Source organism: Dreissena polymorpha, chromosome 3 (genome assembly GCF_020536995.1).
Source record: "Dreissena polymorpha isolate Duluth1 chromosome 3, UMN_Dpol_1.0, whole genome shotgun sequence".
NCBI classification, from domain to species: Eukaryota; Metazoa; Mollusca; class Bivalvia; order Myida; family Dreissenidae; genus Dreissena; species Dreissena polymorpha.
The window spans coordinates 71,585,277-71,606,414 of NC_068357.1; the positions used below are offsets into that span (position 1 = coordinate 71,585,277).

General features: G+C 36.6%; 1 protein-coding gene across 1 annotated transcript in view; it reads right to left on the reverse strand.

Moving 5' to 3' along the window:
* LOC127874702 (dynein axonemal heavy chain 6-like) overlaps positions 1–21,138 on the reverse strand; it is a 279,888-nt gene that overhangs the window by 241,515 nt on the left and 17,235 nt on the right. The window contains 10 exon segments of the mRNA XM_052419240.1: positions 338–560; positions 1,273–1,408; positions 2,343–2,410; positions 8,957–8,998; positions 10,476–10,660; positions 13,208–13,382; positions 16,007–16,274; positions 17,269–17,450; positions 18,756–18,923; positions 19,949–20,085. Of these exon segments, the coding sequence (XP_052275200.1) occupies positions 338–560; positions 1,273–1,408; positions 2,343–2,410; positions 8,957–8,998; positions 10,476–10,660; positions 13,208–13,382; positions 16,007–16,274; positions 17,269–17,450; positions 18,756–18,923; positions 19,949–20,085 (1,584 nt within the window).

A 21,138-nucleotide genomic window follows, 5' to 3' on the forward strand; every position in this document is an offset into this window, starting at 1 on the left:
ATACCAAATATGAATGTTACATATGAAGGGACATAGAAGTTATGAACATTTTTCGAAACCTAAACGCAAAGTGTGACGGACAGACAGACGGACAAACAGACCCACAAATGCACAGTGCGATCATTATATGCCCTCCTTCGGGGGCATAAAAATGATTATCAAGTAAGTATTCTCTACACAATATAATAAAGAAAAAACAAAACAAGCAATCAAAGAAACAAAAGAACGCAAGACAACAAAACATGGAACAGTAACTCAATAAATACTGGAAACAGAGGTAAATTTCATCATCAGAAAACAAAAAAAAAACATCCATTAGTTGAAAAAAATAACTCACCAGACGTCTCTGCCTCAAACTTGACAGTCTTTTTGCTGGCATTGCCCTCCATGAAAGCCTGTTTGAGGTAAGGGTTCTGGGCTGACGGGGTCTGCATGAGGTCTGTGCGGTGCGCTGTGTGCGGGTCCCGAGCGTGTTGCGGCACGGTCAACACGAGCTGCAGACTGAAGACAGGAGCAGAGAACTCCTCTACCACGTCCTGCTGACGTATCTGCTCCAGCACCTTGAAACGAAAAGACGACATTTGGACCGTGCTCTGTGAAAAGGGGGTTTAATGAATGCGCGTTAAGTGTCTGCACAGGCTAATCAGGGGCAACACTTTCTGCTTTTATGGTATTTATCGTTTACAGAAAATTTCTTCATGACACTTCACACCTAAACTGGATTTCCATAAAGAAGGGTCTTCCTTTAAACGAAAAATATAATAAAAGCGGAAAGTTTCGTCCCTGATTAGCCAGTGTGGACTGCCCCTTTCACAAGGCTCAAAACTAGTGTACTAATAAATGGAATTTTCAAAGCTAACATTTACCATACCAAGAAATCAGGATCTGAAACTAATATTAGCAGTATAACTGGAATTATACGGTGACTGCTGGAGCTTAAGATGTTGTATTTAGCACCTCACGAGGCTTATGTGTTCCTATTAAATAACTAAAGACTGTCCCAAGATCTTACAACTTGAATAAAATAACATATAGGTTGCAGTGGTGTCGTGGATATGGTGTCCACCTAGCAATTGGGTGGTCACAGGCTCAATCCCCACTGTGGGAGTGTTCTTTAGATTTCCCCACATAGACACCATGTCCCAGGAAACAGATTCAAGAGCATTTCAAATAACCCTTAGGCTTTCTATACAAGCGAGCTTTAATAAATAGGCTTAAACTAATCAAGCAACATTTGCATGTTATTTGCAGAAACAAGACCCTGTAGTTTACCTCGTCAACATCTGGTGGCCCCTCGTAAATTTCGTGCTGCTCAAAGTCAAACTGAGGGATCACGTATCCAGACTGGGTCACATTCTGACTCTTCAGGGGAACCCGAGATGTGGAGGAACTTGTACGCGACAGAGGTCTGTAATATGATCAGTGATATATGGGCAGTGCTCTGTGAAAAGGAGTTTAATGCATGTGGCCAATCAGTGACGCACAGGCCAATCAGTGACGCACAGGCCAATCAGTGACGCCACTGTATGCTTTTATGATATTTTCGCTTCAAAAAAGTCTCTTCTTAGCAAAAATCCAGTTTAGGCAGAAAAAGTTGTCCCTGATTAGCCTGTGTGGATTGCACAGGCTAATCTGGGACAACATTTTACGCACATGAATTAAACACCCTTTTCACGGAGCACCGCTTAAATATTACTTTCAAAAAATAAGAGGGCCACGGTTCTTTTTTCTGACATCTTGTAAATTGTTGGAGAATTTGCTGAACACCGAGGAATAGTTCAAATTTCCAATTGGCAAAATCTGAATCAATATCATGCTCAATTCTATACCATATGAGAACGTTATGCAAAAAATATGCCCTGGGCAAATATTTTCCGCCTACTGGGCAAACCATCAGCCCACCCAATGGCCTGACCAATCGCCCATACACAGGCTAGGGTGTTGTTCCCATGATAAGCCGTGTTTGTATTGTTGTACAAAAACTAGTTATTTCTGACAATGGGATTAACTGGTTATACAATCGCTCAACTCAAACAATGTATCTATTGACAATAGATACATTGTATGAGCTGCCCTCTTTGAAAAGGGGATTTAATGCATGATTGTTAAGTGTCGTCCCAAATTAGCCTGTGCAGTCTGCTCAGCTTAATCAGGGACAACGCTTTTCGCCTAAACATGATTTCTACTAAGAAGAGACTTTCTTGAATCGAAAAATATCATAAAAGAAGGAAGTGTCGTCTCTGATTAGCACACATGCATGAAACCTTTTCACAGAACGCAGCTCATATAATATTCTATCTGCACCCATGTACTTGTATACTACATTCATGTCATCCACTGACCTTGACCTTATGGTAGTTCCCGTGGTCATTGAATCGTCAGAATCTGCCAGTGACTCCAAGTCTTCTTGCTATAAAATTATGAAATATTTAAACAAGAGTTCCGCGGTCGGAGATGACCGCATTGAAGCCGGATTTTTGATTTAAATGACAGGAAAGTACCTTTCGTGTTTTTGTCAATGCAATACTTAAATTACTGAAATATTGTTCAAAGGTCAAAATGAAATGTAAGTACTTTTCAAGGCATGAGCAAACCTTGTGTTATGTTTTGAATGCATGCATATACATGAACAACAATAACATTTAAGGTCACAAATATGAACTTGAATTGACATTTAACATTTTTACCTACCAAAGTTATAAGAACTTTAACATTTTTACATTCAAGGTCACAGTGACCTTGACCTTAGAATGAATGACTTTGAAATGACCAGTGGTCATCTAAGTGTGCTTGCAAACCTTCATGTCAAGTTTGAAGACTCTATGTCCAAGCATACCAAAGTTATAACAATTTTAACATTTTAACATTTAAGGTCACAGTGACCTTGACCTTCAAATGAATGACATTGAAATGACCAGTGGTCATCTTCTAGTACTGGCCAATCTTTATTTCAAGTTTGAAGACTCTAGGTACAAGCATACCAAAGTTATAACATGAAATAAGAACTTTAACATTTTTACATTCAAGGTCACAGTGACCTTGACCTTCAAATGAATGACCTTGAAATGTCCAGTGGTTACTTACTAGTTCTGGCCAACCTTCATGTCAAGTTTCAAGACTCTAGGTCCAAGCATACCAAAGTTATAACAACTTTAACATTTTTACATTCAAGGTCACAGTGACCTTGACCTTCAAATGAATGACCTTGAAATGTCCAGTGGTTACTTACTAGTTCTGGCCAACCTTCATGTCAAGTTTCAAGACTCTAGGTCCAAGCATACCAAAGTTATAACAACTTTAACATTTTTATATTGAAGGTCACAGTGACCTTCACCTTCAAATGAATGACCTTGAAATGACCAGTGGTCATCTGTTAATCCTGGCCAACCTTCATGTCAAGTTTGAAGACTCTAGGTCCAAGCATACCAAAGTTATACCATGAAATAAGAACTTTAACATTTTTACATTCAAGGTCACAGTGACCTTGACCTTCAAATGAATGACCTTGAAATGACCAGTGGTTACTAACTAGTTATGGCCAACCTTCATGTCAAGTTTCAAGACTCTAGGTCCAAGCATACCAAAGTTATAACAACTTTAACATTTTTTATATTGAAGGTCACAGTGACCTTGACCTTCAAATGAATGACCTTGAAATGACCAGTGGTCATCTGTTAATCCTGGCCAACCTTCATGTCAAGTTTGAAGACTCTAGGTCCAAGCATACCAAAGTTATACCATGAAATAAGAACTTTAACATTTTCGAGCACGCCGCCACCCCGCCCGCCCGCCCGCCCGCCCGCCCGCCCGACAACATCAATCTATAAGCCGAGATTTTTTCGAAAAAAATCCGGCTAATAATAATATTCATATTTAAAAAGAAACTCATTTTTCATGTTCAAACTTGACAAATATCTTTTTTTATCAAAGTACTTTTTTCTACAACATGGAAAAAGAAGCAACATTTAAATAGTTGAGATAGGCTTTGGCTATTGTTTTGAACTATTGATATTGATTTTTTTCTTTTTTCAATTTAATAAAACAGTTTCAATGTTCCCTTTTTTGTCTCAAATTAAATTTCATTAAAACAATAAAAAAACATTATTTTTAATTGACTTTTACTTTCAGTTCAAATGAAAATATGATTGTATGAAGGAAGAACTTCTTAATCTAAACAACAAATAAACCTTCCTAAATCTGCCTTGGCGTCCATGCATCAAAGTAAAAATGCTTGAATGAAACGACCATACATATTTGACAAGGTAGGTAGGGATTTTTTCTATTTTTTATCTAATTAATGAAGATCAAGGTCAAATTTTGGTAATATCCTTATAGGATTGTTTAAATGGGCATATCAACGAGATTTCTGCTTAATATCGACACATCCAAATAATCCAGATTCTCACATTTCAAACTTATTAAATACAGTAACAAAAACATATTGATGGAAATGTTAGGAAAACAAGTAAATTAATTAGTGATACAATTCAATATCATGCATAAAGAAATAGTACATTTTAATAAGAATTTACAAAACACTACAATAGTTTTAATTATTAATAGTGCGCATGCGCAAAATGGTTCTTCATTAACAAGTTTTTCATAATAAATTACTATCATTACTGATTTTTCCACGCCTGCGAACAATGTCATAAGGAAATTTTTGTATGGCTATAAACAATATATTTCACAGAGCATTTATGCAAATAAGATCTTTATGTTTCATGAGTTGTAATACGCTAATACTAATATAATCTTATTTTAATATATAAAATAATATTAGCCTTCATAATGTGGAGCTTTTAAAACTCAGACACTTTTCTAACTAAAAACATTTAATAACAAATCAAATATTAAATTAAGAACAAATCTGAAACGTTTCTACTAATATGGGTCAGCATATTTTTATGCCGGAGTGAACTAAACTTAATCTAGCTCTAATTTCCTAGAAGTTCTTTATAATAATACAATGTACGCCTTTGTTAGATTGAACAAAATAACCAGTTTCTTCATTTTGGGGAAAGAATACTTTGTGTTAGTTTTGGCAAAATGAACACAGTATGAAAGAAAGTATGTCAACTACAATTAAAACTTCCTGACAAACTGAAAATATAATCATTCAAGAAATCAAATAAAACTTAGCAGATTGTGCACTCTATTATTCAATCATCAGTGCTTTATTGCTCACTTGATATAGTATGGTGGTATGACCTCTATGTGAAACTAAGTACATTTTGTTTATATATGGCCTGTGCTCTGTGAAAAAGGGGCTAAATGCATGAGCTTAAAGTGTCGCCCCAAATCAGCCAGTGCAGTCCGCACAGGCTAATCAGGGACAACACTTTCCGCTTTTATGCTATTTTACATTCCAAGAAAGTCTCTTCTTAGCAAAAATCAAGTTTAGGCAGAAAAAGTCGTCCCTGATTAGCCTGTGCAGACTGCACAGAATAATCTGGGACGACAGTTTACGCACATGCATTTAGCCCCCATTTCACAGAGCAATGCTCATATATAAAATATTAGGAAAATGTTTGAAATTAAAGATAACAAACAAACAACAAGAGGGCCATGATGGCCCTGAATCGCTCACCTGACTAACCTTGCCACATCAACTTAAATTCTATCAGCTTATATACAATCCCAAGCCAGATTTCATCAATAGATACATTCTGACAAAATTTCATTAAGACGATATGAAAACTGTGACCTCTTTCATCTAAACAAGGTTTTACAAGAATTGGCCCGGTCACCTAATTTTTGGCCCCAGATGACCCATATACGATAAAAAATCAGATATTATTAAGATAAACATTTTGACCATATTTCATTAAGATCAGATGAAAACTATAACCTCTATTGTGTACACAAAGTTTTTCTATGATTTGACCTAGTGATCTAGTTTTTGACCCCATATGACCCAAATACAATCCCAACCCAGATTTCATCAAGATTAACATTCTGGCCAAATTTTATTCAGTTTGGATGAAAACTGTGACCTCTACTGTCTACACAAGTTTTTTTAAACGTTGACCTAGTGACCTAGTTTTAGACCCTAGATGACCCAAATTCGATCCCAACCCAAATTTTAACAAGACAAACATTCTTACCATATTAAATTAAGATCAGATGAAAATTGTGACCTCTATCGTCTACACAAGGTTTTTCTATGATTTGACCTAGTGACCTAGTTTCTGACCCCAGATGACCCAAATACAATCCCAATCCAGATTTCACCAAGATTAACATTCTGACCAAATTTCATAAAAATTGGATGAAATCTGTGACCTGTATCGTCTACACAAGGTTTTTCTATTATTTTACCTAGTGACCTATATTTTGACCCCGCATGACCCAAATACAATTCCAAGCCAGATTTCATAAAGATAAACATTCTGACCAAATTTCATAAAGATTGGATGAAAACTCTGACCTCTATTGTCTACACAAGGTTTTTCTATGATTTGACCTAGTGACCTAGTTTTTGACCCCAGATGACCCAAATACAATCACAACCCAGATTTTATCAAGATAAACATTCTGACCAAATTTCATAAAGATCGAATGAAAACTGTGACCTCTATTGTCTACACAAGGTTTTTCTATTACTTGACCTAGTGACCATTTTTTGACCACAGATGACCAAAATACACGCACACACGCACGCACAACGGACGCTGGACATCCATTGGTCACATAAGTTCACCATGTCACTTAGTGACAGGTGAGCTAAAAACGATGTATTCAAGTTATCAAAAAGCTTCTTTTTTTTCCATTAACATTATTAATGGCTCTATTGATGACTTATCACCTAAAATGCTCATTGAAAGAATTTCATGAAAAAAAATGCAGAAGAAAATAACTGTACTGCACGATTAATTGCTTATATAATGCTTATTCCACTAAAGTGGATTGAAAAGCATTGACTATCAATAAATGATCAGCTAAAAATTATAATTTTATCCACACAATCAACTACATTTTTCTATAATTCACATCACATATTGTTATGTTATTAATTTTAAAACCAATATTTTAAATACTAGCATCATTGCATCACATAAAATTATGTTATCAATTTTCAAACTGATGTTTAAACTACTGGCAATCTACCACACAGAGACCACTTTAATCAATAATCTACATATAATTCACACAGCCACATAAAATTATACATTTTCCGCAAATTTCTTGGCTTTCTCATATTTCTTTTGGGACTGAAGGATGATCTGTCGCTGAAATTTTTCAAGTTAAAGTTCATAAACATGATGATTAGTTTCAGCCACTGAAAAAAAGATGGACAGTTTAAGTTATAAATACAACCAGTTAGGGCAGCATCTGAAATATATGGGCCTTGCTCTGGGAAAAGGGGGTTTAATGCATGAGTGTAAAATGCTGTCCTAGATAAGTCTGTGCAACTCACACAGGGGAATCAGGAACGACACTTTCCGCTTTTATGATATTTTTCTTTTAAAGAAAGTCTCTTGTTAGCAAAAATCCAGTTTAGGCTAAAGTGTCGTGCAGACTGCACAGGCTTATCTGGGACGACACTTTACGCACATGCATTTTAACCCACTTTTCAAAGAGCACAGCCCATATTTAGTTGCAATCCTAAAAACAGATTTAGCCGTCATCTGATATAAGATGAAAAGTGTTAGAATTTAGATTGGATTGTAATTAGTGTTTGGTCAATGGTGAAAGTACAAAACTAGCAATGGTGACCAATAGTAACTTGTTTTCTTTGTTATGTGCAAAAACAGAGGTATTATAAGGCCTAACTTTTAATACTCTAAAAAACTCATTTCAGTACATGACACTCACAAACCTTTGGTATAATACTGTGATTGGAACAGAGCACTGGTATCAGATCTGGCATAGATTTTGTTTTCCCATAAATAGAAAGTCAGTTTCAATAATCTGCGCCATCACAACTACTGAGATGCCATGAACTAAAATGATCATACAATACATAATATAACAAGAGGGCCATGGGCCCTAATGGCGCTCAACTGAGACCCAAAGGTACAAGACTATTTAGAAAAAGTGCAAGCTGATTCATGAAGATTGGACCTAAACAGGGACTTCTACAGTATTAACATTTTTTTATATATTGGCTAACAAATGAGGCTAATATAGCGTTTCACTATTGCCATATTAGGAAAACTACCCCCCCCTGCCCCCCGGCAATGTTTTTCTTTAAAACCAGTCATTTCCCAAGTTAAATTTTGATTGCACTAACATGTAACATCTATAGTGTTAACAAGGTTTCACTATAGCCATATAAGGAAAACTGTGCCACTCCCTGGCGGTCATGTTTTTCCATGAACGATAACATTTTTTAACTCAGCCGAGATATCATTAGAATGTTCTTACCAAGTTTCATGAAGATTGGACCATAAATGTGACTTCTAGAGTGTGAATAAGGTTTTACAATAGCCATATTAGGAAATTGCCCCCAGGCAACCATGTTTTTCAACAGACTGAAACCATTTTTCAACTAATCCAAGATATCATTAGAACTTATGTTCTGACTAAGTCTAATGAAGATTGGACAATAAATGTGACTTCAAGAGTGTTAACAGCGATATATATAGTATGGCATCCATGTTTTCCACATTTTTGAAAACAGAAAAGATATCATTGGGACATATGCTCAGATCAAGTTTCAAGAAGATTGGAAAATAATTGTGGCCACTAGAGTGCAAATAAGGTAAATTTTTACGAAGCTTGACGCACAACAGCGACACCCTATGCACAACGGACAAAAGGCGATAACAAAAGCTAACAATGAACATGTTGTGCTCAGGTTAGCTCAAAATAATATTCACAAAATAAACTTGAGTACATGTTAAGATAGAGTTCAATATCTTTGGAATACAAAAAAATGCAAACTAGTATAACAGTGTTAACAGACTGAGCTTGGTTACAAGTGCCCACGTGTTATGGGTAGTACCCCTACCTGTTCCTGATACTTAGTCTTGTTCCTCATAATTCTCATATACTACAAGACAAAGTCACTGTTAGTAAGCATATTATACCCGGCCCAATAACGGAATATAGGATTATATAATAGATACATATGAGCCACATACTGAGAAAACCCGGCGTAATGCATCTGAGTACAGTGTCTTCCAACACTAGCCTGTGCTAATAGGGATTACACTTTCCACTTTTGTTTAAAGATAGTTTCTGCAAAACGAAGATCCAGTCTAGGTATAAAGTGTCATCCCTGATGAGTCAGTGCGGACTGAACAGTCTAATCTGGGACAACACTTTACGTATATTAATTAAGCCTAGTTTTCACAGAGCATGGTTCATATGTTTTTGTTTTTCTCTACTTCAACTTTAAAAGGGTTTCCATATCCATTGATGTCTACTAGGAACAAAACTGTAAAATATTTCAACCCTTTCCCACTCAGAAGCAAAGTGAAAATGGCTATGTGCAAACAGCATAAAACCAGAACAGCCTGCGAGTAACTCGCAATCTGTTAATGTTTTATGTTGTTTGCTGCTCATCAGTATCTAATGGTTAGAAATGGAGCTTTAAAAACTTGAATATAGTGAGAAAGGTCTTTACTTAAATTTAACTTTCTTAGGGACTACACAGTGCGTCAAAATACGTATCTCAGTGAAGGGAAAGGGTTAAACAAAATATAAATTTGAATTTAACAAGACTACAGGGGCCTCATATTTCTGCACCTTTCTGTGTCTGTATGTCTGTAACCAAAACAAACTTGACCTTTAAACTAATAATATTTGTTAGAAAAACAAAAATTAGAATAAAGAAGACTATTGCCAAGCAATCTATGTCCCCCACCGGCTCCACAATTGTCAGAAATTCCACCATTTCAGAATATTTTTTTTATTTGTTGCCATAGCTAACCAGAATTTTTGACAGTAGGAACAAAATGAAATGATGTGGGTAATGTCCATATTGCCATCTATCCATGTTCCAAGTTTCATGAAAAAATATTAAGAACTTTTAAAGTAATTGCAGGATCCAAAAAAACCACCATTTTCAGCAGTATTTCTAGTCTATTTGTTGCCATAGCAACCAGAATTTTAGACGTAAGAACAAAATGAAATGACGTGCATAATGTCCATATTGCCATATATCCATTTTCCAAGTTTCATGAAAAAATATGAAGAACTTTTAAAGTTATCGCAGGATCCAGAAAAGTGTGAAAGACTCACAGACAGACACACAGAGCGAAAACCATAAGTCCCCTCTGGTGAAACCGGTAGGGGATTAATAAATACCAAACTTAATAGACACTGATCAATTGCAGAACTATTAATAAGCTTTTCATGGCAATTTTTAAAACGTATTTACCTTTAAGATTTACATAAATCAATACCAAACACAGTTTTTTTTTAATACAAAAAACAAAACAAAAAACATTGTTACTCAAATTTGAATAAGCGAATTTCTTAAAAACAATTTATATTTAAAGCATACAATTTATTCAAATGCCTACCTTTTCCTCCTCTTCCTGTGTCACATTGTACGAGGCTACAAGATGGTCCAGTAGGTGGCGTGTAGCGGTGACAACCAGCCTCCTCAACATCTCGAGCACCAGGTAGTCAATGGAGCATAAAAACGAGGCCAGCCGCTGCAGAATCTTACGCCAGTCAGCAATCTGCGCATAGGTTGGCTTGTCACCTGGATGAATATGAGTAGGTTTTGAAAATCATAAATTATCAAACAACAAGAGGGCCTGAAAGGCCAAAAGTTGCTCACCTGAGATAACAAGATATTATTGGGACAATTCTTCTGACCAAGTTTCACGAAGATGGGAAAATAAATGTGGCCTCTAGAGTGTTAACAAGGTTTTACTAAAGCCATATAAGGAAAAATGCCCCGCCCCCTGGCAGCCATGTTTTTCAACCAACCGGCATCATTTGTGAACTCGTCCAAGATATTATTGGGATGAATCTTCTGACCAAGTTTCATAAAGATCGTACAGTAAATGTGGCCTCTAGAGTGTTAACAAGATTTTATTATAGCCATATAAGGAAAACTGCCCCGACCCATGGAAGCCATTTTTTTCAAGCTAACATAATTATTTTCGAACTCATCCAAGATATCATTGAGACCAATCTTCTGACCAAATTTCATGAAGATTGGACAGTAAATGTGGCCTCTAGAGTGTTAACAAGGTTTTACTATAGCCATATATAGCCATATAAGGAAAAATGCCCCGCCCCTGGTGGCCATGTTTTAAAAGCAACAAAAACCATTTTTGAACTCATCCAAGATATCATTGGGACAAATCTTCTGACCAAGTTTCTTGATGATCGGAAAATAAATGTGACCTCTAGAGTGTTAACAAGGTTTTACTATAGCCATATAAGGAAAATAGCCCCACCCCCGTGGTGGCCATGTTTTTTAAGCCTACCGGCACCATTTTTGAACTCGTCCAAATTATTATTTGGATGAATCTTCCGACCAAGTTTCATGAAGATCAGACTATAAATGTGGCCTCTAGAGTGTTAACAAGATTTTACTATAGCCATATATAGCCATATAAGGAAAAATGCCCCGCCCATTGGCAGCCATGTTTTTGAAGCAAACGGAACCATTTTCTCACTCATCCAAGATATCATTAAGACAAATCTTCTGACCATATTTTATCAAGATTGGAAAATAAATGTGGCATCTCGAGTGTCATCAAGGTTTTACTATAGCCATATAAGGAAAACTGCCCAGCCCCCTGGCGGCCATGTTTTTCAACCTACCGGCATCATTTTCAAACTCGTCCAAGATATTATTGGGTTGAATTTTCTGACCGAGTTTCATGAAGATTGGACCATAAATGTGGCCTCTAGAGTGTCAACAAGATTTTACTATAGCCATATATAGCCATATAAGGAAAACTGCCCCGCCCCTTGGCAGCCATGTTTTTCAAGCAAAGATTACCATTTTTGAACTCATCCAAGATATCAGTGGGACAAATCTTCTGAGCAAGTTTCATGAAGATCGGAAAATAAATATGTCCTCTAGAGTGTTAACAAGGTTTTACTATAGCCATATAAGGAAAAATGCCCCGCCCCCTGGGGGCCATGTTTTTCAACCAACTGGCATCATTTTTGAACTCTTCCAAGATATTATTGGGATGAATTTTCTGACCAAGTTTTATGAAGATCAGACAATAAATATGGCCTCTAGAGTGTTAACAAGATTTTACTATAGCCTTATATAGCCATATAAGGAAAAATAGCTCCGCCCCTTGGCAGCCATGTTTTTCAAGCAAACGTAACCATTTTCGAACTCATCCAAGATATCATTAAAACCAATCTTTTAACCAAATTTCATGAAGATTGGACAATAAATGTGGCCTCTAGAGTGTTAACAAGGCAAATGTTGACGCCGCACAACGCACAACGGACAACAGACAAAAAGCAATCACAAAAGCTAGCCATGAGCACGATGTGCTCAGGTAAGCTAAAAAACTTGAAACGTATCCTAAGCGGGTTTTCAATGTTTAAGTCATATATTAAATGGGCCGTTCTCTGTGAAAAGGGGGTAAAATGCATGTGCATAAAGTGTCGTCCCAGATTAACCTGTGCAATCTGCTTTACTGGTATTTTTCGTTTACAGAAAGTTTCTTCTTAGCAAAAATCTAGTTTAGGCAGAAAGCGTACTCTCTGATGAGCCTGTGCAGACTGCACAGGCTAATCTGGGACGACGCTTTAAACACATGCATTAAACTCCCTTTTAACAGAGCAGGGCTCAAATGTAAATAACTGTGCAATCCCAAGCTTGTTCTCCATACAGGCTACCTACCGGTACATACAAAGTTGAAAATCATGTACGGTATTAACAGCTATTATTTGAAAAAATATCATCGTTGGATACAATTGGTCAGAATTGTTTGTACATACCCATTTATTGGGTTTTACCAAAGTTGTGGAGACCTGTACAACTCCTATTGATATGGGTAAGTTTTAACTGCATGCCTTTCCACTGAAGGACAAAATATATATGATGCATGTGCATAAAGTGTTGTCCCAATCAGCACAGGCTTATCTGGGACAACACTTTCTACCTAAACTGGATTTTTGCTAAGAAGAGACTTCCTCAAAACAAAAAATACCATTACAGTGGAAAGTGTTAACTCTGATTAGCCTGTGCAGATTGCACAGGCTAAACTCTGACAACACTTTAGGCACTTGCATCAAGTCCCAGAGTGTGGCTCATATCCCATACTTTTGTTTTCATCCTCCTTTTTCTTGGCGAGTGGTTTCACTCCGTACTTGGCCTGGATACGAAGGGCCTTGTTGGACAGGTCAGCAGGCCCGTCAGTCTGGGGGACCTTGATCTTCACCTTGCGCGGGCTGCCTGGCCGGATACCATGGGTGATCCCTTCCATCTCCGCAACAGTCTGAAATAGGTAAGCGTTGGTTTGTTTATTTGTCCGTTTGCAGGTTTTAACAGCATTTTCATCTTATCACAGTAGTAATTTAAGTACTCAAACTAACACTTTTACTGGGCAGGCTTCACTAATCTGAACCGTGGAAATAAACACACAGTTCTTCATCTGAGCTAATAATCCAAAATATAAAGAAATAAACCTCTATCCAAACTTAATTTATTGAGCTGAAACTTATTTTTAGTAACAGTGACCTTGCCCCCACTAGCCCCAAACACAATCACTTGCTGGGTCAGCGTGACCCACTAGCCCCAAACACAATCCTTTGCTAGGTTGACCTTGACCCCACTAGCCCTAAACACAATCCCTTGCTGGGTCGACCTTGACCCCACTAGCCCCAAACACATTCCCTTGATGGGTCAGCGTGAATCCTACATACATACAAAATGTCACCAAAATATCTCTATCTTAACCCTTTACCACTTAGATGCATATTTTTACGCACTTGTAGTCCCTTTGAAAATAAAATTAAATTAAAGACCTTTCTTTCTAGATTCAAGTATTTAAGGCTTCATCTCCAAACCTTAAATACTGATGAGCAGCAAACAGCACATAACCTGAACAGAGTGCGAGTTACTCACAGGCTGTTCTGGCTTTATGCTGTTTGCACATAGCCATTTTCACTTTGCATCTAAGTGTGAAAGGGTTAAGTTATCGAATGTTAAAAATTTATTTACATCAAAATGATTATTATTAGGGATGTCAACGAATATCCGAATATTCGGTCACACACCGAATATTCGAATAGTATTTTCCGAATCGAATATTCGGAAGAAAAACAATCAAGTTATTTCAAAGACTTTGTATTCATGAAATTTGCTTCAAACATTGTTAAAAAAATTGTTCCTCATCTCAGTGTTTATTCCGGTAGTCGCGCTAATGCGTCGCTATGGTGATGACAGTGCACATGTCATAAATCCTGCTAATTGCCTACCTTTAGGAAACTTTAATTGACCAAAGACAGTCACTTTTTGTCAAAATTATGATAGGTGCAAATCGCATCAGCAATTAAAACACCGACCCACACTTGATCTAATGACTCGAATTACTTTTATTAAAATGATCAAAGATTAAATGAGTAAAGGAAAAGCCGACTTGGTGTAAAAACAAATAAGAACTAATTGCAAAAGATTTTTGATTGACGTAAATCGTTTTCTCCAATCTAAAATGTGTTTTTTTTGCTCCAATTAAATTGAGTAAAGGCGTATCGTATGGATACAATCACGTTGTCCAATCAAAAAAGCTTTTAGAAAATAATTTACTCAACCTCTCATGAGTATTTGCGTATCGTAAGGTCCAAACTTTAATTAATTACTCAATATTCAATCAGGTACTTCACTTAAAGAAATGATTTTGGTATTTCGCCCAATATGTACAATATTAAAAGTTTAAAAACAGTTTGTATCATTCAATTTTAACAATTACGTCTAGCTATTAACAGTCATAAAGGGACTGTCCAAAAGATTAAAGCGTCGTTCGACGCAAATCAATATTTTGGGAAACTACGAGGATTGCTTATATACCTAAATAATACCTCCGCATGTGATGTGAGCGTGGATGGTGGAGTGGTTAAGTCGGGAGACATTTTACTCCAAGCTTCCATGACTCTAGGGGTCAGTGGTTCGAGCTCTGTGGAGGTTAACGTTTTTTCTTATTTTTTTAAATTGTATTCTTATTTTTTACTGGAGATTTTTAGTTCCAATGTTTAAATTTATCAATATAAAGCATTTAAAGCAGTTAATGACAAGCTTTAATACATGCCAAAATCTGTTGGACGGCCCCTTTAATATCAAAATAAACAAAAGTCACCCAAAATTATCAAATTTATATGAACGTTTTGAATATTTTGACGTTATTAACTGCACCTTGAAGAGCAATGCCTTCTGGTTAAGGACTCTGTCAGTATGCCTTGTTTGTGGGGGATTGGGCTCATAAGCCAATACCAAGAAAGAAGATGGCATACTGGCTTGAATCATACCTAGACTTATTTTTGCAATACTTGTATCATGTTTTTTCTAGTCTTTACCTAGTCATTGTTTAAGTCTGATGTTCTTAGCCAGTTATGCCAAAAAAAATAAAATCATAAACCTTTTATGCCTTGTCTGATTTTAATTGAGTATAAACACTGAAAGCTAGACGTGGCTGTTACCGTTCAATTCCCACAAGAATGAACGCACCTACCTTCCAATTCGCCGATTCCCCCACCCATCTCCCTTTCAATGAAGAAAAAGTCCGATTCCTTTGTTCGATCAAGTTTTTAAACAAATAATCACGAATATTTAATCAACGTCTTATAAAAAATAATCAACAAAATCAACTTCGAATTAGCGACGGCAACGCTGTGTCAATATTTAGTCACTTCCAGTGAACTTTTGGTAAAAACGAAAGTAGAATACATGTACATAGAGTAATGGTACGGTAAACAAAGTTGATTTTGTTGATTTTTTTCCAACAGATGTTGACCGAATATCCGAATATTCGTTCGGAAGGATGATCGATTATTCGCATACCAAAATCGGTATTCGTTGCCATCCCTAATTATTATCATTGGTCAAATGGAAATTTGAAGGACATACTGCACAAGACTCCCATGCAATTTCAATGATCTTGTCACGCAGTGCGCTCAGCTGTTTCCAGGACATGTCGGTCTGCTCTTGCTGGACGCCCTTGAACTCGTCCAAAGTCAAGGTCGCAGACTTGTCGAGCTTTATCAGGCAGATGGCACTGTCTCCCTTCCCGAGGCCTGTGAGACTTCCTGATGCCGCCTCACACAGGCTACGAATGTGGATCAAACAGCCCTGTAGCACCTCATTCGCAACAAAAAGGCTCTTATACAGCTTGGTCCTGTAATGTATTTATATATTAATTTAATAATTTATACAGTCCAAACTGAGAACAGCAGTGGGTCACAAAAGACACAATAACATCAGAGGTTAGAGACAACAATGCAGATTCATTTCAGTCTTTACTTTTCACACCCCAAAATGACTTCTCCTGACCGCTGTACACATATGAAAATGGCTTTCTGAGAAAAATATATTGGAAAATGGCCGCTATAGCCAGGTGACCATTATACTCGGGTTTTATATAGGATGATTTTCGAGGGGGGGATCTAGACTGACTGCTGTAGGCAGGTGACCTCTATTCTCACATGACCACTAAGTCAGGTTTGACTGTACCCATTTATTAATAGGGTGCCTGATGTCTCTGAATTTCTTAAGCCTAATATCATACTACCTGTACATCAAAATGATTTTACACTTCTGATGCTTAATTGGGTTTTATGAAGAAAATGTTGAAGCCAGATGGAAATTTCTTAAGCTTAATTGGCTTGATTATAGCCACTAGGTAAATTGGAGAAAAGCATAGTATAGAGTAGGGCCTTTTATGGTGCAAAATATTTACTTGACAACATAACCATGACTTTTGCATGAGAGAATTAGCCAAAGTAATTGTAAACCCACAACAAAAAGACATTAATGGGCCTATAAACTGTGATAATGCACCAATTCTATCATGGTCTTACTTATATTTCTGCCATTACATTTGAGCTGTGCTTGTAAAAAGGGGGTTTAATGCATGTGCGTAAAGTGTCGTTTCAGATTAGCCTGTGCAGTCCACACAGGCTAATCAGCACAGACACTTTCCACCGAAACTGGATTTTTGCTAAGAAGAGACTTTATTTTTAACAGAAAATATCATAAATAAGGATAGTGTCATCCCTGATTAGCCTGTGTGGACCACACAGGCTAATCTGGGGCGACACTTTACGCACATGCATTAAATCCCTTTTTCACAGAGTACAGCCCATTTATAAACAAGTCAGCCCTGAACTCACTGGCTCTGGCTGCTCTTCTGGAGTCGTATGGCCTTCTTCCACATCTTAAACGTCTTCCACTTACGGAACTTCACAAACACAGGGAGAGAGTTAATGAAGTAGAAGAGCCGCCGTTCCCACAGCCACCAGAGTATCGGCGTGTTGAATGACTCACCTTCCACGTCTGTGCTGTCCTGTACAACCTGCAGACAGATAAGAGTCTGGATAAATGAAGGTTATAGAAAGGTATTCCAGGCTCAGTCACTGTTTTTGACATGCAATAACAGTAATGAGATCAATGTCCGCATGCTGATCAGCTAAAATTATCACAAACAAAAATTCATTGAATGGCACAATGCCATAACAAAATACTCACACATAATCAATGTCTACTCTACCAGACTTTTTTACCGATGCTGGATACACACATTTGAGTTTCTTCGATATGGATTAAAATTGACATTTTAAATCTATGGGTATTACTGGACTAAAAATTCTTTAAACATAGTTGTCTTAAATTTCAAAATCAGGACTTTGCCACAGGAGGCCAACATTTTTAATTAACTAAACATTCTTTTTACAATATTTATTCTCAACTTTAAAATATATATTTTCAGATTGTATGTTGAGCAATAATATAGTATATAATTGGGCTGCGCTCTGTCAAAAGTTTTTTTTATGCATGTGCGTAAAGTGTCATCCCAGATAAGCCTGTGCAGTATGCACAATATGCCTAAACTAGATTTTTGCTATGAAGACTTTCTTGAAAAGAAAAATATCATAAAAGGCTAATCCGGGACGATACTTTACGCACATGCAATAAACCCCTTTTTCACAGAGCACGGCTCAATTTATTTTCTGGGAGAGCCTGAGCTCTACGGACAATTGACTTCGCTATCCCTGATACACAAGCACCAAAAAACATATTTAGATGGCTATTCACTTTATTCAATAGCTTCAAATATTATTTGTTTACTTATGTGCAGTCTTCACAGGCTAATCAGGGACAATACTTTCCACTTTCATCGTATTTTTTTTTTAAAGGAAGACTTTTCTTGATGAAAATGCAGTTGAGGAAGAATTGTCATCAATAATTAGCCTGTGCAGACTGCAGCTTAATCTGAGACAACACTTTACACACATGAATTCAGCCCCATAATAATTTGGGGCTCAAATTATTTGTAAGATAAGAACAAAAAAGAAACAAAAATATTTGAATTTGCATTGATTTTTTATGACCCCTCTCATAGAAAAAAAGATGGGTCTTATCCCATATGCGCCCAGCACGGCTCAAGACCCGCCTGCGCAGTTGCACAGTCGGTCAGGAGCTGCACTGTCCCTTATGAAGTGACAACATCTTGTGTGGTTTCAATTGCAAAAAGGGTATCCCCAGATCCCACTGCCTTTGTAGGCAAGTTGGTCAGGAGCTATGCTGGCCCCTAAAAGGCATAAGACCCGTTTCTCATGACACAAGTCAAATAAAATGAAAAGATTTGGTATAGCCTTACCCTTGTGACAAATGATGCACTGACAGTCCAGTAGACTTTCTGTGACCGTGACTCATTAGGGGACACGACTTGAAGGTCATAGGGGTCATAACGACCCCGCTTATCGTGGCGGTTTCTTGGCAAACAATACACAAAGTCACCATCATCATGTTTCATTTTACTGGCTTCCTGTGAAAACAAAACAAATTATACATGTTACACGTGTTTCTTTTTTTTTTAATTAGGCATAAGTGTGAAATGGTTTTATGTGGGGCAAAAAATAATGAACAAAGTAAATAAGAGTCAAAAAAAAGTTGTTCAGTCAAAACAATTTTAACAATATATAACAAATAAAACAACAAATACAACAAATCGGGATACAACGAAATTCAGGGATACTATAATTTCCCTATACATTAAAAAAAAGTGACTTTATAAAATGGTAACAGAACAAGAGATGTGATTTCACAAATGATGGTTTCTGTCCCATTTTTAAATCCTTAATCAAAATCTGTGGCCATTTAACAAACAGGTTTGCAATTGTTATGTTTCAAACATATCCCAACCAACATTAGTTTGATGGGATAAGCTGTTTGTCAACAGAGTTGTAGAACAACAAGACTTTTAACTTACATCAATTTAGATGATAAGACGTTGATCAGTAGAACTGTATGTTGCCTACATACTTATTAACATGTATATGTTGTTAAATATGATTTTAATCAGAAATGAAACTGAAGATAAAATCTACTTTAAGTATGTCTTATTTATTTACAGTTATTAGTTGAACAAAACAGTCCGCGACCGATGAGTGGTAAAATTACTGTGCAGTCTGCACAGGCTAATCAGGGACGACACTGTCCACTTGTATGATATTTTTTGTTTCAAGAAAGTCTCTTCTTAGTAAAAATGTAGTTTTGGCGAATAGTGTCGTCCCTGATTTGCCTGTGTGGACTGCACAGTAATTTTACCACTCATCGGTCGCGGACTGTTTTGTTCAACTAATAACTGTAAATAAATAAGACATACTTAAAGTAGATTTTATCTTCAGTTTCATATCTGGGACAACACTTTACGCACATTCATTAAACCACCTTTTCACAGAGCAAGGCTCAAATTTATTGTTCCAGGCAAAGTGTAAAATATTTGTTTTGATGGAGCTATACTGTACATAAAAATGAGCTATACTGTTCATAAAAGTCAAGGAGACACACTTTTTCATCATCAGGAATGTTTTTCAGTTTCTCCATGGCTTCCTTGCAGCCTGGAGCGTGCCGCGCTATTTCCGTCTTCCATCCCAGCTTCTCCCGGAAGGTGTGAATATGAAACATGACGTCATCATTCTCCGGAGCTAAAAATACATGAAAACATTGCTATCATGAGCCACATAGAGGTTATAAGGTAGCATTTATTTGTTAACCCTTTACCACTCAGAAAAGAATTTTGACGCATTTGAAGTTCTTTAGAAAGTCCTTTCTTAATATATTCTAGTTTGAAAGGCTTCATTTCCAACCCTAAGATGCTGACGAGCAGCAAACAGCAACCAAAACTTGAACAGACTGTGAGTAACTCGCAGTCTGTTCTGGTTTTATGCTGGTTGCAAAAGCCATTTTCACTTTGCTTCTGATGGGGAAAGGGTTAACTATTATTTAGTCACTGAAATGGAAGAAGATAATATTTTAATGAATGCTTGTATGAATGAAAATACATAAAATGTCTCTCTTTACAGTGATGACCTTAGAAGAATCACAACAACAATGCGCTCATATTGCCTTTGATGTATGCTTTTTTTACATTTTGTTTGATTTAAAGAATTTATTTAAACAAAATGGGCGATTTACCAAACTGACATTTGTCCACCATTCACTACTTTGCATACAAAATTTAATAAAATGTTTGTATTTGAAGCATGTCTTAGCAGAACTAGGCTTAATGACTGTATTTAAGATGTTATGAAGTCCCTTCTAACCATACCTCCCAACTGATTTAACCCTTTACCACTTTACCATTTAGATACGTATTTAACCCTTTACCACTCAGATACATATTTAACCCTTTACCACTTTACCATTTAGATACTTTTTCAACCCTTTACCACTCAGATACATATTTAACCCTAAAATTACCATTTAGATACGTATTTAACCCTTTACCACTCAGATACATATCTAACCCTTTACCACTTAGATACGTATTAAACCCTTTACCACTTAGATACATATTTAACCCTTTACCACTTAGATACGTATTAAACCCTTTACCACTTAGATACATATTTAACCCTTTACCACTTAGATACGTATTAAACCCTTTACCACTCAGATACATATTTAACCCTTTACCACTTAGATACGTATTTAACCCTTTACCACTCAGATACATATTTAACCCTTTACCACTTAGA